The sequence below is a fragment of the Oryctolagus cuniculus genome, chromosome 1 (assembly GCF_051225735.1).
Source record: "Oryctolagus cuniculus isolate XC-2025 breed Fujian yellow rabbit chromosome 1, ASM5122573v1, whole genome shotgun sequence".
Classification (NCBI taxonomy): domain Eukaryota; kingdom Metazoa; phylum Chordata; class Mammalia; order Lagomorpha; family Leporidae; genus Oryctolagus; species Oryctolagus cuniculus.
In genome coordinates, this window is record NC_142867.1 from 67,629,070 (window position 1) to 67,651,172 (window position 22,103).

A 22,103-nucleotide genomic window follows, 5' to 3' on the forward strand; every position below is an offset into this window, starting at 1 on the left:
AGCAGAGAGCTGGGTTGAAAGAACAGCCAGGATTAGAACCAGCGCCCATATGGGATGCTGGTGCCGCAGGCGGAGGATTAACCTACTATGCCACAGTGCTAGCCCCTCACTTACGTATCTTTAAAACTTGTGCCTGGCCCTGCACCCACATGAGACCAGGAGAAGCACCTGGCTCCTGGCTTCGGATCAGCGCGGTGCACTGGCCGCAGCGTGCCAGCCGCAGCGGCCATTGAAGGGTGAACCAACGGCAAAGGAAGACCTTTCTCTCTGTCTCTCTCTCTCTCTCTCTCTCTCTCTCTCACTGTCCACTCTGCCTGTCAAAAAATAAAATAAAAATAAAAATAAAAAAAAACTTGTGCCTGACACTGAAGGAGAGAAGTTAGATTCTCCTGAGTCCCCTGCCTGGAGCCTGGTCCTGTACTGGATGTGGGAGTGGAAGAGGGGTGGGAGGAGAGACAGGGGCTCCCCTCTGCCATGCATCATCTGTGGGCTGAGGCTCTGAGTTCTCAGATTGTCCAGAATTTTAAGAAAAATCAGAAATCCAGATTTCTATATATTCCCGTATAAAACAACTCAGATCATTTTTAAATATTGGCAACTAATCAAAAATGTTGTGGGCCAAATAAGGCATGTCTGAAGCTAAATCTGGCCCCTAGGTTTTCAGTGTTGACTCTAGAAGAATTAAATTCCAGTTAAGAGGGAACAAATATGCTCTGTGGAACAAAGCAACAGGGCCCCCGAGTCCTCTGCTGCCACCTTCACCCCACTCCTGCAAACCAGAGGGGTAGACGGGAGCTCTGGGCTGGGGAGGGCTGGGGAGGGCCAGGGCGGGGCTCTGTGGGGCAGTGGGAGTTCCCGTATGGGCGCCGGTTCATGTCCCAGCCACTTCCAATCCAGCTCCTTGCTAATGCCCTGGGAAAAGCAGCAGAAGATGACCCAAGTGCCTGGGCCCCTGCACCCACATAAGACCCAGAAGAAGCCCCTGGCTCCTGGCTTTGTCCTTGCTTAGCCCTTGACTGTTGTGTCCTCTGGAGAGTGAAGCAGCGGATAGAAGATTCTCTCTCTCTCTCTTTCTCTCTCTCTCTCGATTTCTTTGTCCCTGCCTCTCCCTCTCTTTCTGGAACTCTGACTTTTAAATAAATAAATGAATCTTAAATGAATAAAGAAATAAAGAAGTCAATGTCTAAAAATAGACAAAAAGGTGTGGGAAGTAATAACAGTGCAAGAGGACTTGTCTCACAGGTATCAGAGCAAACTCTAAAACAAGCCAATATGGGGCCAGCGCTGTGGCACAGGGGATAAAGCTGCTGCCTGCAATGCAATGCCAGCATCCCATATGGGGACTGATTCGAGTCCCCACTGCTCCACTTCTGATCCAGCTCCCTGCTAATGCACCCAGGAAAGTGCTTGAGCCCCTGCACTCGCGTGGGAGACCCTGGCTTCAGCCTGGTCCAGCCCCAGCCGTTGTGGCCATTTGGGGAGTGAACTAGCGAATAGAAGTTCGATCTCTCTCCTCACAAGCCTGTCTGCAACTCTGCCTTTCAAATAAAAAAATAAATACATAAATAAATAAATCATTTAAAGAAATGTAAAAAATAAAACAAAAAATCATAAAGAAAATTTAGGAACTGTATGAGCAATCTGAAGGAAACAGTCAAATTGAGAAGCCATGAAAGAAGAGTGAGGTCCAGAAAACAGTGCGAGCTAGAACACTTAGTGCAAGTCAGCCGGCACGTGGAGCCAACATTGGCTATGAAGATGCTTGGCCAAGTTTAATAGCCACACTGCACCGCACTTGACAAGTTGACAAGGAGTCGTGACCTCAATAGTGGGCGGGCCAGCGCCGTGGCTCAATAGGCTAATCCTCTACCTGCAGCACCGGCACACCGGGTTCTAGTCCCGGTCAGGGCGCCGGATTCTGTCCCCGTTGCCCCTCTTCCAGGCCAGCTCTCTGCTGTGGCCAGGGAGTGCGGTGGAGGATGGTCCAAGTCCTTGGGCCCTGCACCCCATGGGAGACCAGGAGAAGTACCTGGCTCCTGCTATCGGATCAGCGCGGTGCGCCGGCCGCAGTGCGCCGGCCGCGGCGGCCATTGGAGGGTGAACCAACGGAAAAGGAAGACCTTTCTTTCTCTCTCTCTCACTGTCCACTGCCTGTCCAAAAAAAAAAATAGTGGGCGAAGGACAGAAGTGAGCTTTTCATAGAATTCATCCAAATGGCTGAGAAACAAGTAAAAGGCTGCTCAGATACAGCAGAAGGGAAATGCAATTCAGAATCCCCGTGAGGGCCCATTGCACAGCCGAAGCCAAAGCTGGAGAGCACAGGGCCAGACATCGTGGAAGTGGAAAACGTAGATTTTCTCGAACTCTGCATTAACATATGTTAAGTAGATAAGCAGATAGCTATTGATCTAGAATCTCATCTCCAGGTGTCCCCACAGATACACCACCCCCAGAGGGAACAGGGGCAGGAACCAGGAATTTTGGGGGCAGCATATTTAAAGATTTATTTATTTATTTGGAAGGCAGAGTTACAGAGAGCCAAAGAGAGAGAGAGAGAGAGGTGTCTTCCATCCGCTGGTTCTCTCCCCAAATGGTCAAAACAGCCAGAGCTGCGCCAATCCAAATCCAGGAGCCAGGAGCTTCTTCCAGGTCTTCCACACAAGTGCAGAGGCCCAAGGACTTGGGCCATCTTCTACTGCTTTCCCAGGCCATAGCAGAGACCTGGATCAGGAGCGGAGCAGCCGGGACTAGAACTGGCACCCATATGGGATGCTGGCACTGCAGGCGGCAGCTTTACCCGCTACGCCACAGCACCGCCCCAGATGGGCAGCATGTTTATAGTTGCAGGAAAAGGTAACAAGTGAACTGCAACAAGGAGTGGTAACCCAAGGGGATTTCGTGTGTTGTGGGAATGAGTGGGCACTGGCCCTATCACGGCTGGGCCATTTCTCTGGAGTATTACTTACTGGATAAAGCAAACTGCAGGGGAGTGTCTAGAATAGGATCCCATTTTTATAAACTCAGGATCAAAAATCCCTAATGTGTATCCCACATGTGTATTTGGTCTGTAGCTATTTATTGTGTATTTCTTGTTTGGGAGGCAGAGAAAGAGAAGGTCAGGCAGAGATCTTCCATCTGCTGGTTCACTCCCCAAATGCCCACAATATCAGGGCTGGGTCAGCCCAGTCCAGGAGCTGCGAACTCAGTCAAGACAAAACCACTAGATCTGTCTCCCAGGGTTGAATTAGCAGGAAGCTGGAGCCAGGGGCTGGCTGCAGCCAGGTATGGACCCTAGGCACTCCAGTACAGGAGGAGGGCATGGCACCCCCTGCCCCTCCCTGCGCAATCCTGTTTGACTGTATCTGTCAGCTATTGTGCGGGTCTGTCATTGTCAGTGTGGGCCACTGGGGGTGGCGCAGGTGGACAGGGGTGACAAGGAGGTGACAGAGGAGCCAAGCCCGTGCTCTGCCTCTTCCACACACAACCCTCCCCTCCATCCCTGAAGAGCTGGGGCCTTTGGGAATGGGGTTCTCTCGGCTCGCAGCCCCTGGTGCTTGACTCCTGGGGCCCCCTCAGCCTGTGTTTCCCTGACGCCACCCTCTTGGTGACCTTCGCGTTTTTCTTTCTTTCCTTTTTTGACAGGCAGAGTGGACAATGAGAGAGAGACAGAGAGAAAGGTCTCCCTTTGCCGCTGGTTCACCCTCCGCACTGCGGCCTGTGCACCGCGCTGACCCGAAGGCAGGAGCCAGGTACTTATCCTGGTCTCCCATGGGGTGCAGGGCCCAAGGATTTGGGCCATCCTCCACTGCACTTCCTGGCCACAGCAGAGAGCTGTGCCTGGAAGAGGGGCAACCAGGACAGAATCTGGCCCCCCGCCCGGGACTAGAACCCGGTGTGCCAGTGCCACTAGGTGGAGGATTAGCCTATTGAGCCACGGCGCCGGCCGACCTTCTGCGTTTTTCTCCGTGACTCCAGGCTGAGGTGCAGGGAGCCTGGGAGGGCCTGGGAAGGGGGCTGCCTCCAGGGCCCCCCCGGGGTGGGGAGGAGCTTTCACTGACACACGGCGGCCTCGGGGGACTCTCCATCTCGATGGCCTCCTGTCCTTTCCTCCCATTGCACACATCATGACTCTGTTGTTGTGTGTGTGTGTTTAGTGTCCTTTCCTTAACAAGCTGTCCGATTCCCAGAGGGAGGGCTTGTCTCCCGTAAGGACCTCAGCGGGGCTTGGGCACCGTGGGTCGCTCTGGGAAACTGACTCACGGACTCTGGTTTCACTGATTCACTCTTTCAATCATTCCTCAATTCATTTGTTCCCTTATTCACTCCAGAAACATGTGCTATTGGCACTGGCTTTTCCCGATTGAGTCCTCCACTTACTGGGGTGGCTTTTTTTTTTCTGGTGGGGTGGTGGGGGGCAGCTGGGAGGGGAACATGACGGCAGAATTCTGGGAATGCATCCACGGCTTGGGAGAGCTCCTGGGAAGGAGGGAAGATTCCAGAGGGCCAGGAGTTCTGAGCAGGAGGTGCTGAAGGAACACCAGCAGAGGGCGGTGGCTCTGTCCCCAGGCTCGCCGGGACCTTTTGGCTGCCGGGTCTGTTCTGCGTGGAAGGCCTCTCTGGTCCCCCACATGCTGAAACCCGACCCTTCTTGGCAGGCCAGCCCAGATGTCCTCGCTGTCTGCCATCTCCCCTCACTCCTCCAGCAGGAAGGGCTGCTCTCTGCTTGCAAACAAACTCCCCGTGCACGAACTCTGGACCTCCCTCGTGGTGTGGGCCACTTCCTGCTCGGGCCATAGTGTGCCCCTCTCTGCAGCTCCTAGGCAGGGGCTCAGCCAATTGCTCCCACATAGGCACAGGGCTCCGCGTCCAGGGCCCAAGCCACTGTGTCCGACAAATGAACAGTGCTCTGACTTGAGTGGGGGCAGTGTGTGGACAGCAACGGTGGCCCTGTTTCATGGGTGGGGAAAGGAGGCACTGGCAAGTGACTCACCCATGGGAAGGGGTCGCAGGGCCCCGACTTTCTGGTCCCAGAGGCCATTCCTTCCAGACAGCTTGGTGGGAGGTGGGGGTAGGGCGGGGTGGAGCTGGTTCTCAGGACCCAGCAGGCCAGAGAGACTTGGAGTTCAGATGGCCAAGTTCAGGGAAAGCACAGCTGGGGCGGAGCCAAGGTATTTATTATGCTTGGTTTCCAGCTCCAAACAGAGCTGATGGATGGAGCTGCTCCAGTTCCTATAAACAGCTCAGGCCCTGCCCCTCCAGCCCGCCCTGTTTCCAGTGAGATAGGGGATGGGGGCAGGGAGGAGATGACCAAGGGAGGAAAGGAAGGGAAGGGTGGGGGGAGGACAAAGATGAGCGAAGGCCCTAGAGGTGCGGGGAGACTTGGCGGGGGAGGTGGTCAGAGTGGGTTCTTTTTTTGCCTCCCTTGGGGCCACTGCTTCCCCCCATGCCCCTGCGCTCTGTGTCTGTGGATCTGTCAGGGACGCCTCAGCACCCCATTCCCTGGCTGAGGGCGGGTCTGGGAGTCGTGGAGGACAAGGGCCCGTGGCCATCTGTGTTGGCTCACAGGCCCCAGGGACACACAGAGGCTCTGGCTGGGAGCCCCCTCCAGGAGCCCTTGGCCTGGTGGCAGTGTGTGCAGCTGGAAGAGGGAAATCCAGGCAGTCAGCCCCGAGGAGGTGATGTGGGCCGAGGCTGGAGGAGGAGGCGCTGCAGGTGGTCTGAGGGGGGGGCGGGGGCGGGAGGCAGTGCTGGCTCTGGAGTGGGACAGACCTGGGTTCAAGCCACAGCTCTGGAATGAGTTTCTCTGAAATGAGGCTGGGAACAAGGAAAATCTCTTCCAAGCATGTCAGAATTAACGATCGCAGCGCCCACCGCGTGCTCGGACACGATCAGCTTGGAGCACGCGGGGAGAGGCTCCGGGCCGTGGAGCTCGCGGGGCCGGCACAGAGAGGGGGCGGCAGCCGTGGCCGTGCGCCCCAGTAGCACCCTGGCTGACTGTGACTGGGGCCCAGGGGAGCCTCCCTGTTCCCTGGAACTTGCTCAGAGCTCGGGCAGCCGGATGCTCCGATGACCTAGTTGGCAGCTGTGTCCTCATTTGGCTGAAAACAGGAATTTCTGCCTGGCTGGGGGTCTTGGCCAGGTGAGCAAACTCCCCTGTTTGCCAGGAAAGGGGGTCAGGGCCCTGGAGGGCTCCGGGCTGGAGCAGAGGCTTCAGAGCCTGGGCCGAGCTCAGCCTGTGCAACTGCCTCGCCCCTCGGCCCTCAAGGACCCCACCCCGAGGAACGGGCATTTCACATTGTCCTTGGAGAGCGTAAGCCCTGAGCCCTGAGCAGAATGTGAGAGGTCAAGGTCAGAGAAGCAGGTGGGAGGAATCTCGGGCAGGCAGAGCTGCCCACACCAGGGCCAGCAGGTGCGGGAGAGGTGGGCTGGGGCAAGGGCGGGCACCTGCAGTGGCGGCAGAGTGCGCTCTGGGCTGCTGAGAAGAGGAAGTGCACCCATAGGACAAGGGTATGTGTGGGCTGCAGAACAGCCGTGGGGAGGCCGAGCCGGTGGCTGGGCCTAGGGTCTCTCGCCGCCTCTCACTGCTCACTTTTCCCCCCCCCTTCTCACCCCAGGTGAGGCAGCTCCGACCCCTCCCACAGACCCCTGCCTCTTACCCTTCAGCTCCACCCAGGAGCCAGGAGTGCTCTTCCGCCACGTGCAGCTGGGCCTGCAGCCCTGCTGCCCACATTCTGCCGCCCCAGTAGGCCCTTAGCCCTCGGGCTTGGGGTTGGACACTCGGGAGGCGTGCAGTGGGCACCACAGCAGTACCACGCAGTGATGGCGTGCGCGTGGGGCCACAGAGACCCAGGCCCCCCCTCGGAGACCTCGGCGGGGCAGTGTGGCTGGGGTGAGGCCAGGAGGGCAGGGGCACTGCCAGGGGCTTCTGACTGTGACCGGCAGAGGGAAGGGGGTACAGCTTAGGATCCTCCCACGATTTTGTAGGTGGGCAGGACTTGAGTCTGACTGGTGGCTGAGAGGAAGACGTGACCAGAGAGGGAGCGAATGAGAGAGGAGGGATGAGGCGGGGAGGGGACAGTGCCTCTGGGCAGGGGTGAGAGAGATGGGCATGGAGAAGGAGAGGGCAGCAGCAGGTGGGAGTGGGGGTGGGGGACAGCAGGGTGGCGGGGCGGTGATGGTGGCTGAAGCCCCAAAGGTCCAGAGCCTCAGAGCCCTCAGGATTTGCCACCAGGCTGGAAAGACCGCAGGGGAAGTTGAGGCAAGCAGGCCCCCGGACGCTGCGATGCTGGCTCTCCGTGCACGGGGGATTGGCAAGCTGCAGTTTCTGCAAAATTACTTTTTAATATATTCACGTGCGTGTGATACAAAGAGCTGGTTCCCAGGCTGCGCTGGGGCCCGGCCCCTGGGGCTGACAGCAGCACCGTGTAGTGTTTTCAAGATCAGACGCCGGGGCCAACACTGCGGCCTCCAGGCCTGAGGGTAGTGTTCCCCGGTAGCACCCTTGAGCTTGGCTCCCACCGGGATGGTGGCTACGCCGACTGCCCCAGGCTGGGGCCGGGATGCCGGGCTCTGCCCATGACCCGTCTGAATCCGTGACCCTGGGCCTCTGTTTCCGCATCTGTAAAACAGGGTGCGTGAGTGGCATTTTTATTCCCTCCCACGTCACCGAGTGCCTGTCCTGGACCCAAGCAAGGACCAAGCACGGGCTAGAGGATGGTGATGGTGACAGCGTGGTTCCTGGTTGGGTCTGGGGCTTTCTTCCCAGGCGGCTCCTGATTCCACAGTAAGAAGCACAGGGGACTGTCTGCATGGGTTTTTCTAGTCCTTTTTCAAAAAGGAAAAACAAACCCTGCATGAGGAACAGATGAGGAACAGAGCATGGAGCCAGCGGTACCAGATGTGACCCGGGGAGAGGACAGTCCCACCCCCAGCCGCCTTTCCCACAGCCTCTGCGCCGACTTGTGCAGCTCTGAGCATTCCCCACTCTCGGGCCTCAGTTTCCTGTTCTGTGCAATGGGGAGGTTGGGCGGATGAGTCTCAGACTCCAGACCAAGCTCATTGGAGAGAAGAAATGAGAGCAAGCTGGATAGGAAGGGTACGGAAGAGCCCACGCTAGCCTGCAAGGGAGGGAAAAGGGGGAAACTGAGGCAGCAAAGGAGGACAGGGCCTGCAGCTGCCTGGGAGAGAGGGGAGCATGGGTGCTCAGCCCTGTCTGGGTAAAATGGGGTCGCTTCTTGTCCCCCCACCCCAGCAGTCAGCAGCCCCTGCAGCGGCAGAGACAGAGGGAGGGACCTGAGTCTCAGCTCCACAGGGCTGAGCTGTGGGCCACGGACACTTTTGGAGCCTTCGCTTCCTCTCCTGGGAAATGAGAATAAAATACCCAAACCTCTGCAGCTGGCAGGCACAAGGCTGGGATTTGCATCTGTGGCTTCCAAGACGGGTGTGAAACAGCAGCAGCCAGCAGCCAGCGTGGGGCCTGGTTGGAGATGGGGCCTGGCAGCCACTGGGGTTCAGGAGCAGTGGGGACCATGGGGGCCGCAGGAGAGTGTGGGGGTGGGGGCAGGGCTTGTCAACAGCAGGAAGCAGAATGGCGCAGGGCTGGGCCACAGCCCCAGGGTGGAGGGGCGGGGACCACCTCTTAATCAGACCCTGTGGGAGCTGCCGCAGCCCGGCCTCCCAGCGCTGGATTCAACACAGACTCCCGTGGCTCTTCCGGTCACAAGGTCTTCATTTTCCAGGGGCTGAGAGTCATTATCAGAAGATGTGACAAACAGTCCTCTTGGAAACATCTCAGACACATCCTCCCAGGCACGGGCCTCCCTTGCCTGGGCAACAGCCAGGGCAGCGGGCCACATGGCACCGGCCGTGGCTGCAGAGCCCTGACCACGCCGTGCAGTCACCGCACTGCCGTGTCTCCCACCAGGCTGAGGGAGCCTGGAGGACACAGATGTGTTTCACTGGCGTCCTCCATGCCCAGATGCGTGCCTGGGAGTGGGAGGACACATGCTCGCTGAAGGTGTGCTCATCGGCTGGGTCGGCTTTATTCTCCGCCACCCCTGACACCGCCCACCTTCTGGCTGCCAAAGCTGGACGCACGTGCAGCGGCGGCCATGGGTCACCTGCTGATACAGCAGGTTGCAGAGAAGGCAGCCCTGCGCTGGGGTTGAGCAGCCAGAGTCCTTGGACCTCGGCTCCCTTTGCGACCGCGAATCAGCCCCCCTCTCCTCTGCCCCGCCGTGCACCCCGGTTGGCCTGGGTCTCCCGGCTTCCCTAGGCTTTGTACTGCTGGTTAAACCTCTGCCGGCGGACGCAGCAGCAGGTGGCCAGCGTGGTGAGGACGATGGCCAAGAGCAGCGTGAAGGTGAGGATGATGATGAGGTTGACGTTCTTGAGCCCTCCCTTCTCGCAGTCCTCGGGCCGCACGTGGCTCAGGGACACCTCCTCCTGGGAGCCAAAGCGGCAGATCAGGCCCTGTGTGGCGTCCACATCCACGCGGCCCTGGTGCAGCTGGGCGGCGAGCCAGCCGTTGCCGCAGCAGCTGAGCGGGTTGCCCTGCAGGTAGAGGCGCCGGAGGCTGGGCTCCAGGCCGCCCATGGCGCTGCCGGGCAGCAGGCTGAAGCTGTTGTTGCGCAGGTCCAGCACCTCCAGCGACACGGCCTGCGTCCAGGCGGGCAGGTGGCTGAGGCGGTTCCCGGCCAGGTTGAGCCGCTTGAGGCAGCTGAAACAGGGCAGGTCCACCTGCAGGACGGCCAGCCCGTTGCCCTGCAGCGCCAGGACCTCCAGGGAGGCCTCCAGGCCCGCCAGGGCCCCCGTGGCCACCTCCAGCCCCGGGTTGGCAGACAGGTCGAGCTCCGTCAGCGGGGTGCGGAGGAAGGCCCCTGCCCTGAGCGTCCCCATCTCGTTGTCCACCAGATTGAGGACTCGGAGGGAGGAGATGCCGGAGAAGGCCACGCAGCCCGGGGGCGCGGGCTCGGCCGGGCCCCCACAGGGGCTCACGCGGTTCCCCTGCAGGTTGAGCCTCTGCAGGCTGGCCAGGCCGGCAAAGGTGTACGGGGGCAGGCTCCGCAGGGCGTTGTCCTGTAGCAGCAGCGTCCGCAGGGAGCCCAGGGCTCTGGCGCCCAGCTCCAGGGCCTCCAGCGCGTTGTGACTGAGATCCAGGAGCACCAGGAGGGGCAGGGAGCCCGCGTGCCCGGCCTCGAAGGCCCGCAGGCAGTTGCGGCTGAGGTTCAGGAAGCGCAGGGAGGCCAGGTGCTCCAGAAAGCCGCCGGGCACCAGCTCGATCTCGTTGTAGCTCAGATCCAAGTTCAAGAGCTGGGAGAGGGGCTGGCTGCTGGTGTTCCAGCCGGGGCTCCCCCCGGGGGGCCAGGCCGGCCAGCCTTGGGAGGGCACGGGGCTGGCCTCGCCACCCTGGGGCGGCCCCGCAGGGAGCCGGATGAGGTTGTTGGACATGTTCAGGTACAGGAGTTTCGGGAGCGCGGCTAGGTCGGGGAGCTGGAGCAGGCGGTTCTCGCGCAGGTCCAGCCAGGTGAGCTGGTACTCTGCGGGGGGCTCCGGGGCCGTCTGGAAGGCCTCGATGCTGTTGCAGCTCAGGTCGAGCACCTGCAGCTGCGGCAGGCTGAAGTCGGAGATGCAGGTGAGGGAGTTCCTGGAAAGGTTGAGATGGGCCAGGCGGGGCAGGGCCTCGAAAGCGCCGTCCTCGATGTCCATCAGCACGTTGCTGTGCAGGTCCAGGCGCTCCAGTGCGGGCAGGCCCCGGAAGGTGCGGCGGCCCAGGCGCGTGAGGCTGTTCTCAGCCAGCGAGAGGCTGTGCAGGTGGGGCGCCTCGCCCAGCAGCTGCTCCAGCAGGCCGCTGTACAGGCTATTCCCCGACAGGTCCAGGGAGGTCACGTGCGGCAGGGGGCTCAGGCTGCCAGCGCTCAGCGCGGTGCCCGCCGCCAGGCGGTTATGAGCCAGGTTGAGGTGCTGCAGCTGGGGCAGGGCCTGGAAGACTCCTGGCTGCAGAAAGCTGATCTCGTTGGCGCTTAGGTCCAGGTGACGCAGCGACGTATAGAAGTCCAGGGGCGAGGCCAGGACACTCTGCAGCTGGTTCCCAGACAGGTCGAGGGTCTCGATGTCGGCCAGGAGCATGGCGGGGACCTGCAGCAGGCCCAGGCCCTGGCACAAGGCCTCTTTGCCCACCTGGGGAGGGAGAGCAGCCGGCATTAACAGGTGCGGTAGGGATGCACCCTTTTCCAGGGAGACATTCTGCCCCTCCCAGGCTCTGGCCTTTCCCCTGGCACCGTGCAGGGCACAGGGAAGGCTTGATGAGTTTTGGGTGGAGCGATGACAGCAGGCATAGGGAAAATGAGCTAACAGACAGCGACCCCGATTATTAGCCCAGGTTCCAGGACACGGAGCCACACAGCACCCAGAGTGACACGGAGTCAGGGAGCAGCCACGCCAAGCCGGGCCCCAGGGCTCTGGGTTCCACATGCAGGTCCCCTGTGCAGGTCCATACAGTTACCATGCTCATGTTACACTGGAAAGCATGCTGGGACAATGTCTCCAAAAGGGAAAGCCAGTTTGCTCTCCTGTCATCAGTTCTCATTTTAGTCTCTCTCCATCAGGTCTCATGCAAGCCGTCAGCCCATGAGGCAGGAGCCTGGAGCGAGCTCTGCGGATGCTGCCCCTCCTGTCCAAGGCCTGGCTTCCCACGGCCTGGCCCAGCAGCAGCCCCTGGCGGGGAGGAGGGGGCACAGAGAGGGGGGACGGCCAGGGTCCCAACATGCACGCTCGGGTAACGTGGCAGTAAGCTTGCTGTGTGACCTCCATCAAGTCACGGGACCACTCTGGGTCCCTCGGCAGTGAGTAATTCAGCACCCACTCGGCACTTTACAGCTGACGTTCAGGCCTGGGGTCTCACTGGAGCCGCACGACAGCCAACCCACCACTCAGGGAGGGTCACGGGGGCTCCCGCTGGCGAGGAGTAGACCAGGATTTGAACCCAGGTCTTTAACAACCAAAGACCTCACTCTTGTCTTTCAACAGAGCGTTGACTTCTGGGCCAGAAGCTTTGTGCAGAGGCGGCTGGCTCTCCCTTCCAGCCAGCAACCCTGGCTCTCCCAGCAGAGCCCCTCGCTCAGGCCTGCTCCTGCCCTGTCCCAGCATCTCCCTGCCAGTGCCCACGCATGGCCTAAAGCTCCGCTCTGAGCCTGCAGCACCTCCCAAGGCCCCCAGGGCAGTGACCAGGATGCTCGGCAGGCATTTATGGCTCTCTGTGGCCTCTGCTAAGCTGTCCCCTCCCCTCCTGCCTCACTCTACACACGGTGACCATGGCCGACCACTGCCACCTCTGGGCCTCTCCCGACCCATGCTGCTTACACCACACCTACCTGATGTTGGGGGAGACTCTTCACCCTGAGCCCTGGGGTCTCCTCTACCAGGGAGCCCTACCTGACTGCTTCCTCTCCATTGGCTTTGTCCCAGTGAAGTGTGGCCGTGTAGGGGGACCTGCTGGACACTGAGACCACCCTGAACAGAACCGGCTTGGTTGGTGTGGCTGCCTGGGACCTGGCCCACAGGAGGCGGTCAGTAATTCTTTTAATGAATGAGGAAAGGCCTGCGACACTGAGCCAACCACCTGGCTGACAGGAAAGAAAAGCTGACCCACTATGTTCAGCCTGGAGACTAAGACTATCAGGGCAAGGAGTCTGGCTGCCCACTTTCAGGATGGGGAGACTGAGGCCCGAAGAGGCAGTGACGCAAGTGAGGTCACAGTGAGCCCGTGGCTGAGCCGGCAGGGAAGGAGCCCAAGCCGGTTGCTCCTCACCTGGCCCAGTTCTGTCCTGTGAGGATGAGGACGGAGCTGCCTGGCTGAGCTTCTGTGTGACTCCACCCAGCGTGGTGATGGGCCCTACCCTCTCCCGGGGAGGCCCCTGCTGCTGGGTGCCCACCCGGCCACTGTGCCTGCCCTTGCCCCTCCCTTCCTTGTCACTGCCTTGCTGGAGCCTCCTCATCGCTACACCCAGCCCCCCCACCCGGGGCCCCCCTGGCTTGGAGAAGAGACAACACAAAGGAGGCAGCGGCCGCTCCTGTCGCCAGACACCAGCTCTGAGCCCAGTGCACGGGTCCCAACATCCCACTGTCACCACGCGCCCTAGGAAACTGAGGCTGGAGGTGGGCTGAGGCTGCCGGAGTCAAAGGGCCCAGGGCTCGGAACTCCTCTCCCCACCCAGCAAGGCGAGTCCTGCCTTCTGGGCCCTCGGCTGCTCAGCACCCAGGCTGATGCCTTCTGCCCAGCAAACACCCCCAGACACTGCCGGCAGAGCGGTCACAGGGCAGGGTGCCCCACATGTACACCCACACCCCGCTTCACCTCGGGACCGGCACAGGAGCCCTGGGGCGCAGCTCCTGAGCTGGTCCAGCCCAGGGCCCGAGGCTTGCTGGCTCTGACTGCCACGTGCGTTCTCTGCCATGCCCTCCCATCCACTGTCTCGCCTCCCGGACACCATGGTGCACCCAGCCTTCCCCACTCTGTGTCTGAGTCTCCCCGAGGCGGAGGGCGCACCTGTATTTGGTGACACCTGGGGCCTCCTCTGCCCATTCCTCTAGGGTCTGAGAATCCCCGAGGGCCTCTGAGGAGCAGGAAGGGTGATGGCCACAGGGGGACAGTGCAACCTCAAAGCCGTCGGCCACTCTGTGCCCAGGGCCTGTCCTCCCCCCAGCCCAGGCTTCAGCCTTGACCTCCGTGACTGCCCAGCCTGACTCTTGGACCTGGGGAGCCTCTCCCCTATACCACAGCCTCACAGCAACTTTACGACCAGTCTCCTTGGCTCAGGGCAGGAACAAGGAACAGAAGTGAATCAAATCTGGTCCCCGCCCTACAGAAGTTCTGGCAGGTGAGACAGGAGGGAACCCGTCACCGACACCCCATGTGCACAGTGGGCTCAGTGTGGACATGGAGGGAAGCCAAGGGACTGTAGGAGCCCAGAAGAGGGCGCCACCTCTGGGAAGGGCCAGGGAGGCTTCCTGGAGGAGGCAGCATTTGACCTAGGTAGTAATGGGCAAGAAGCATCCCAGCTAGGGAACCCAGGGGATTTGTCCCAGGAGGAACCAGTCCAGAGGAGCCCCTCCCAGCTGGCACACCTCACATTTCCCCGACATTGACACATCTTAGATCCCCCGGTGGGGCCAACTGCCCTACAGAGACAGCGTCAGGGTCCTACTGTTCCGAGCTGAGTGACCCTGGACAAGCCACCTACCCTCTCTAAGCTGCAGTTTCCTCCTCCAGGACGGAAAGGTATTTAAACATTCCACGAGGTGCTCACTCAAGGCAGGGGACATGTCCCCTCCTCCTCTGACTCATCCCAGCTCCGGCCTCTGGGGCTGCTGCAGGAGGACAGCGAGGCCAGGGGCCCCGGGAGGCCTCTTCCCCGCCCCGGCCAGAGCAGAGCATCTTACCATCTTACAGGGCACCTTGAGTCGGTGCTGGGAGGTGGCCAGGGCTGGGCTCAGCACGGTCAGCAGCAGCAGCATCTGGGGGCTCATGGCTCTGTGCAGGACAGGAAGGAAGGGGACACGGTCAGTCCACTGGCTCCCTCCCATGGCCCCCCCCGCCACTCCACCCTTTCCGTACCTGCCCCTGGGAATGCTGGACTGGAGTAAGGGTGCTAGGAGAGGGGCAGGGGGCAATGGCCCCTCTCGAAGGGCTTCCAACCCTGGGTCTGGGCGCGCAGCCACATTCAGGGACACCAAGTCTTACAGTGGAGCATGGCTTGGCCACATGTGGGTTTTTAAGAGACAACATCTGGTGGAAGACAGCCTGGAAGTGGTGTCCAGGAGGCAGAGGGACCCTGTGGGCTGCACTGGGCCACTCTCAGGGTGGGGTCGGCTGGAAGTGGGGAGGCGGGCTCTGACTCCACTTCCTCCCTGGCCATAAGCAGTTCCCCCGTGCCAGCCCCTCAGGCCCCTCTCTGCCCCTGCCTCCCTCCCCACTCTGTTTTGCCCATTTCTTTTGATTCTCCGATTCTCCTCCGGGGCCTTTGCCATTGTTCAAGGGGAGGGCCACGGCCTTGACCGGAAGCCAGCCAGGAGGCCAGCCCTGCCCCAGCCCCGCTCCTGCTGGCTTCCCCAGGAGCAGCCGGGGCCCTGCACTTTCACTGAGGCCACCGGCTGTGCAGGGGTCACGCAGGGCTGCTGGGACGGCCCTTTGTTGCTGACAGCCAGGGCTGGCATGGAAGGGGAGGCAGAGGCCCCCGCGGGGTGAATCCCAGGGCTACTGGGGCCCCCTCGCCCCCTCACTGAAGCCCTGAGCGAGCGCCAGGGCTACACCAACCAGCTGATGCATTTCTTTCAGGCGTTCACGCATTCAATCGGCCTTCCCTGCCTGCCTCATCTCTGGCTCCGTGCTAGGATTGAGGACACACAAGACTGCACAGAGGTGACCAGAACCTGTACAGAGCGGGTTACCAAGGCGGACCCCCAAAGTCCTCCTAGAGGGAGCACGGGGCTCAGGGTCCCACGGACGGCTCTCCCCTCTACTGACTTGCCCTGTGTCCCTGTACAAGTGACTTCGCCACACCGAACCCAGCGCCAGCCATAGCAGGCCGTGTTGAGGACCAAATGAGATGGCGTCCTTACGCACTGGGCGCCGCTCTCCTCGCTCTCACAACAGCTCTGTGGCCAGTTCCACAATCACCACTTTGTTCTCGGAAGGGGAAACTGAGGTTCAGAGAGCCCAAGCCACCCAAGAGGTGCCCAAGGTCACCCGGCTAGCCAGTGGTAGGCCACACCAGTGTGGCCCCTGGCTCTGCGCCCTTAACCTTGGCACTCTCAAGCCTCTCCCAGCAGGTGCTCTGTGAACTAGCGCTGAGTTGGGATTCCGTGAGCCGCGTCAGGAGACAGGACATTGGCAGGGCCTTTGAGGGCTGCGACTTGGACCGCTGAACCCTCTAGTGGCAATGAACATGGCTGCTCTGGGGCTCTTTCCTGCTGGAACGTGGAAGGGACATTGCTGAGTCTTTCCAGCCGCAGCCACATCCCCGGGGCCCCTGCCACCACCATGGTGCTCCTCTTGCCTGCAGGGGGACTGCTCTGTCCAAGGTAGAGGTTCCTGGACCTGGCCAGCCCTGCTCCCCAGCCTCCTCTCTCACCATCCCCTCTCCCTCTGTTTTGAGGTCACCTCCTTCCAGAAGCCTCTTTGGTTTCCCAAGTCTGGGCCATGGCCCGGAGCTTTCCACACCTCTGAGCTTCCGGTGGGCACAGCACCATGCACTGCAGGGCTCGCCCCACTCCCCCGGAACACACCCAGGCAGAGGCATGCTGTCCTCTGAGAGACCCCTCTCACAGCACAGGCCAGCCGAGGGAGGACAGTGTGGGTGACATGGTGACAGCAGCCCTCCACGACCTTCCCTCCCCTCCCCTCCCTGCCACACACCTGCTTCCATCCGTGGGTGTGACCCTGGGTCTGCCCAGCTCCCTCCTCCATCCCTGGCCCCGGGACTTGAGGGTGGCAGGAGCAGCCCCAGTCACTTCTTCCCCATTTCCACCTGACCCCTTATTCAAAGCAGCCAAGGGGATATTTGAAAGTCACTTAAATGATTCTGCTGTTGGGAGACCTCCAGTCGGGGCCAGGTTTCACCCAGTCTCCTCTCTGGCTCCATCTACCATTTCCCTTCCCCACCAAACGCCAGACTCGGCCAAGGTCACTGCTGCCTCCGCACCTTGCCCTGCCATTCCCCTCGCCAGCAGTGCCAGTCCCCCTCCCCTCGCAGCCGTCACTTCCTAAGCACTTATTCAGATGGGAAGGGGACAGGGGCTCACCCAAGATTCAGTCAACAGGTAGCCGAGCCGGGCTGGGCTCCACGGCGGCCGACTGAGTGGTGAGTGCGAGGGAAGGACAAGGTCGGGTTCAGCTCCGAGCCTGGAGAGCCCTGTCTCCTCCTTCCCGAGGCGGGCACCTGCACACCCAGAAGGGCCTCGCAGCACACGGGGACTCCACTCTGGGGAGTGCCCGAGGACACAGGTCACTTGAACCCAGGCTAACCGGGAAGCTCCACCACTCTGCCCCGCTGGCCGCCCCAGCCACAGTGACGGCAGACGGAGAGTGGCCAGGAAGGTGTCCAGGCGGGACGATGAGCTACAGGGCTGAGCATCCCAGGTGAGGCATGCAGAGGAGGGAGGCCCCGGGGAAGAAAGGGCAGCTCACTGCTGACTCAGAAAAGAGCCAGAGGATATGAGAGAGAGAGAGAGAGAGAGAGAGAGAGAGAGAGAGAGGACACTGGCAATGCCCGCAGTCACAAGCCCACCCTACTACATAAGGATGTCACTCTGCTAAGCACCAGAGTTCTATCATCTCATTTAACTTTCACAACCACCCAAGGAGGTGACTGCTGTGCGTCCCACTTCACAGATGAGAAGAGGGAGGCTCAGGAAGCTGGGGGAACTGGCCCCCAGGGCTTCCAGCTCCCAGTGGTTTCACCCAGGTATGCAGGACCCCAAGGCTGTGCTTTCTCCAGCCCCCTAGAGAACTGTGCCCATTCTGCCCCGGAGACATGACTTACCCAAAGTCACCCAGGCAGCCAGCGGGTGATCAGGATCAGAACCCCGGGCCAGGCAGGCCCTGCGCTCCCGCTCTGACCCCGGCCAAGGCCCCCCACACAGACGCACAGCCACCGCCTACTCACAGAGCCGGTCTGGGCTTCTCCCCTGCCCCGGGTCAGACTGAGTGGCTGAGGAGGGTCCCCGGAGGGCCGCAGTGAATCAGCGAGGCCAGCCCTCTCTGGAGACGTGTGCGTCCCACGGGGATCAGACCTTAACCCAGAGGAATGCGGCCGCCACGGCAGAATTCCAGGCGGCCCGGGGCGGGGTGGGGGTCCCTCCCTCCCCCGCTCCCACTCCACCCCCCTCCCCGCACCTCAGCGGCTGCGGACTGACGCGCGAGCGCGCCCAGGGGCGCTGGGACGAGCCCCGGAGGCGGGCAGTAGAGACTGCAGGAGACCTGGATTCAAATGCCAGCGGGGTGTTCCTGAGCCTCCTACCTCGGCTTGCCCAGCTGTCAAATGGGCACGCCGACCTCAGCCCCGGGCGGGAAAGACCCGCCGCGACAGCCGCCCCGAGGCGTCCTGGGGACCGAAGGAAGGTCAAGTCCGGCTCGGCGCGCGCCTCAGGGGCGACCGGAGGGCGAGGGCCCTGGCCCCGGCCCCCGCCGGCGAGCGGCGCGGGACAGCGCTCCGTGGGGCCCCCGGCGGCTCCTACCTGGTTCAGCGCGGCCGGCGCTCCGCTCGCGGGTCGCCCCGGCGCATCGTGCGTACACCTGCCCCGGTCCTGCCCGGCCCGGCGCCAGGCCCCGGGTCCCGGCCCGAGGAGGCGCTCGGCAGCTCCGCTGCCCCAAGGGAGCCGACCCGCGAGGGGGCGGCCCCGGCGCCCATTTAAAGCCCGCTCGCGCCGGCCCGCCCCCGCCCCCTCGGCGGCGCCGCGCGGTCCTAGCGCCCTGCGGCCGCCCGAGACCCGCGAGCCCCCGCGGCGTCGGCGTCGGGAGGCCGGGGCATCTGCTCCGAGTTGGAAGCCCGCGGGGAAGACGAGGCGAGCGCCAGCGGGGAGCAGGGTCGCCAGCACGCGCCGAGGGGGCGAGGCGAGACCGGCGTCGGCAACCGCACGTGCGGTCCCCAGCCCCGAGGGCTTGGGGGCTTGCTTGGTGGCTCTGGGAGCCGCAGGTCCGCGAAGGAAATCCGGCCTGGCCGCGATCTTCCAGCTGTCGGCGGCGCCGATGCTCTTCGCCCGGGGCGAGCGGGAAGGCCGGCGGGGGGGACGCGGAAGGAAGTGACCCGCACTGCGGCGCGGCCTGGCGGCCACTCTACCACCTAAACGAGCTATAGCGCCCGCGACCGTCCTCCTCTATCAGCTCTTGGGCCGTCGACTTCCGCAGCTTTGCGGCTTGAAAGCCAAGTGCGTGAGACCGCGGGGACCTGCTTTGCAGCTGCAGAAACTGAGCCTTAACAAGGCTAAACGGCAACCCCACCGTCGCGCAGCTTTTTGGCATTGGCACTCGGGCGCCCGCTGTCCAGTTGGGGCACCATCGCGCCTGGTGGCTTAGCTGCTGTCCAGCTGCTGCGCCATGGCCTTGGCGCCAAAGATCGTGGGCGTCTGGCCCTTGCCACATCCCTGTGCTCTGCTCTGCTAGGTGGCCGTTCCTCCAGGCCCTGGTCCAAGCAGAGAAGACTCCTCTTCCACAGTGCGTCTCTTCCCTGCCGGCCACCAGCCCCGAGAGTGGGGCCTTGGGGCCAACTGGGCTGAAGCTGGGCGATGTGGACACCGGCTTCCCTGGAGCCTACACAGCTGTCACTTTTTTTTTTTTTTTTTGACAGAGTGGACAGTGAGAGAGAGACAGAGAGAGAAACGTCTTCCTTTGCCGTTGGTTCACCCTCCAATGGCCGCCGCGGCCGGCGCACTGCGGCCGGCGCACCGCGCTGATCTGATGGCAGGAGCCAGGTACTTATCCTGGTCTCCCATGTGGGTGCAGGGACCAAGGACTTGGGCCATTCTCCACTGCACTTCCTGGCCACAGCAGGGAGCTGGACTGGAAGAGGAGCAACCGGGACAGAATCCAGTGCCCGGACTGGGACTAGAACCCTGGGTGCCAGCGCCACAGGTGGAGGATTAGCCTATTGAGCCACGGTGCTGGCCTGTCACCTCTTCTTGCTCCTGTCCAGTCCTCAGGGGTAGACCTGTGTAGATGGGACTCGTGTCAACCCAAGAGAGGCCAGCGAGTAGCTCCGGGGGCTGAGTTGGCTTCAGAAGAGACCTGGGATGGCTCCCTAACCTGGGCCTGGGCTGCATGTGGGGGGAGCGTGGGAGGTGCTGTGGGGACCCCTACAAGGCCAAGGAGGAGGCTCCAGCCCTCCCCCACCCCACGCCAGCCAGTGAGGCTGCAGATCTGTGCTCGTAGGAGTCTGGGCTGGCCCTCTCTGGTCTAGTGGAACATCAGTGTCCCTGACCATCAAGTGGCAAAAACGTAGCTACATCTTGGGGTTGGTACCAGAGCTAGGGGAAGGGATCCAGGCTGGGGCCCGCAGCCAGTGGGTGCTGGGTGACTCTGGCTGTTTATTGCGCTGTGATTGGCGGATATTTCTGCTACACCCTGCAGGCTTCCTGCCAGGTCCTTGTCCTGGGAAGGGCTTCACAGCCCTGCAGCGGTGGGATCAGAGCAGGGTCCAGGTCATCACTGGACCCGCTCTCCCCCCCTCCCCCGCCCCCAGCTGGCGCCCTGCCTCCAGGCCCAGGCCACTGAGCATCGCCTCACCCTCCCTTCCCATTCCTGGAGCCGCCTTGAAGCAGAAACTCCTGGGCTGACCCAGAGCTTGGGCCAGGGCTGGGGCCACAGTGGGCTGGGGTGGGCAGCCTGCCTCCCACACACCTCAGAGCCTGTGGTTGTGGTTAGTTCATGGGGTTCCACCTTCCGCAGTGCTCAGATGGGGCGCCACATGAGTTGGGGATGGACGGGCAACCAGGCGAGCCCACCTGCCACCCAAGCCCCTCGGGACCTGTGGCTGGAAGCCGGGAACTCCTCAGCACCCCGCTTTGGTGACCTCTTCAGCAGTCACGTCGCCGTGTGTCTCCATCTCGCTTCGTCTTTCTGACCTCAGTTTGTTGATCTGGACAGGAAGTCTAATAACAGCACCGATGTCGTGGGTTTGTCTTGAAGATGGGACCTGACTCTGTGTATGAGGGGCGGGAGGGCAGACCTGGGCAGAGGGCCTGGCCCATGGGATTTGCTCAGTAAACATGACACCACCCCCCTCTCTGGTGGGCCCCAGGTAGCTGGCAAATAAAATCATCCAGCACTTCTGGTCGGGCTTCCAGTCCAGCTGGGATGACAGTCGGAGGCCTTTTTCTGAATCTGTGGGGGTGGGGGGTTGGGAACTGGCTGGTGGCCGGCAGGGAAGAGACCCACTTTCTTTCCAAGGCCACTGAGGTCAGCTTTCCGTCTGGCAGCTGGGAGCCGGCTTCCTCGCCCTGGTGCTTTGTTCAGAGCTCCTGTGCCTTGTGCACCTGTGTCTTCAGGACCCCAATCGGAGGTAGGAGAATCCTCTCTGGGGCCAGGTTAGGCTCAAGCCTCTCCCGGAGGTCTCACTCAGGCTGGGCTGAAAGCTGAGGGTCATCCCCAGGAGCTAGGGGCCATGAAATCCTGGGTGACCACGCCCAAGTGGCTGCACCCCTGGGAGCCTTGCCATCCTCTTCTAACTGTAGAAGCACCGTGGGTGCCAGGGACCCCCCACTTAGGCTCCGCTGCTCTTTGCTGAGCACCCACTGTGGGCCAGCACTCCCTCCCTCCCTGGGTCAAATCCAAGGACAGAGCCTTTATTCTCAATTACAGACCAGGAAACTGAGGCTCTGAGACGTTACGTAACTGGCCAAGTCACACAGCTTGTAGAGCCAGGCCTCCTGACTCCCAGACTCGTCTCGATGCAAACATGTGGCTGTTCTCACTCTCTGCCTCTGCCGAGCACCCACACTGGCCCCTGGGAGTCAGGGAGTTCCCCCGGCAGCCCCCGCTGGGGCCCTGCCTTCTGGGGCAGAACCCTGGGTTCCCCAGTTCTCCCCCTGCCCACCGTCCCTGGCTCCCTAGGGGGATCTGGGTTCAGATCTCAGCAGCTATGGGCCATCTCCTAGAGAGACAACAGCAGGGACAGCAACTGCAGCTGGTGCCAGCTGTGGGGCGTTGCTGAGTGGGAAGTCAACACAGGGCTTGAGAAGCAAACAGCATAAAGGGTCGGCGGGGTGTCCCTGGTTCCAAGTGGCCGCTCTGTTGAATGGGAATAGTGGGAGCTGGTGGGAACAGGCCTGGCCAGCAGGAGGCCCTGGGGACGCTCTGGCCTGTCCGACGCACAGTGGAGACGGCAGGGTGCTGTAGGCACTCCCAGGGGGTTCCTCAGGCTCCCAAGCCCTGTGTGTGGCCAGAGCCCTGCCCCGTCTGGTTTGCTGTTCTCAGTGGGGGCCAGGGCTGCAGGTGCTGGTGCGCCCCGTGGACCCCGTTCCCCTCCCCCTCCCCAGCTGCCACAGGGGAGGCTCCTGGCTCAGAGTCGGTGCAGGGCTGTGCGGGCTCCCAGGGGCCCCCAGGGAGGGGG

The 22,103-nt window shown here is 61.9% G+C and overlaps 1 protein-coding gene and 2 long non-coding RNA genes across 5 annotated transcripts; 2 read left to right on the top strand and 1 right to left on the bottom strand.

The window, feature by feature from the left end:
* Positions 1-432: 432 nt before the first annotated feature.
* LOC149128448 (uncharacterized) lies at positions 433-16,793 on the top strand. Its single transcript, XR_016232975.1, has 3 exons — positions 433-6,507; positions 11,607-13,877; positions 15,335-16,793. It is a non-coding gene; the product is annotated as an uncharacterized LOC149128448 (long non-coding RNA).
* LRRC32 (leucine rich repeat containing 32) lies at positions 7,322-18,392 on the bottom strand. Of its 3 annotated transcripts, none has more exons than XM_051850863.3 (3): positions 18,235-18,392; positions 14,440-14,530; positions 7,322-11,178 (listed from the first exon to the last, which is right to left on the bottom strand). In XM_051850863.3, the coding sequence occupies exons 2-3, from the start codon at positions 14,524-14,526 to the stop codon at positions 9,271-9,273; spliced, it is 1,995 nt and encodes a 664-aa protein (XP_051706823.3). In that variant the 5' UTR covers positions 14,527-14,530; positions 18,235-18,392; the 3' UTR covers positions 7,322-9,270. The 3 variants fall into 3 exon arrangements, with proteins under 3 accessions (XP_051706823.3, XP_008261952.4, XP_089187507.1); XM_008263730.5 differs by lacking the exon at positions 18,235-18,392 and adding an exon at positions 17,541-17,836; XM_089331381.1 differs by lacking the exon at positions 18,235-18,392 and adding an exon at positions 16,801-17,495.
* A 736-nt stretch (positions 18,393-19,128) lies between these two features.
* On the top strand, positions 19,129-20,857 carry LOC138850045 (uncharacterized). The gene is made up of 2 exons (XR_011389406.2): positions 19,129-19,467; positions 20,441-20,857. It is a non-coding gene; the product is annotated as an uncharacterized LOC138850045 (long non-coding RNA).
* Positions 20,858-22,103: the final 1,246 nt, after the last annotated feature.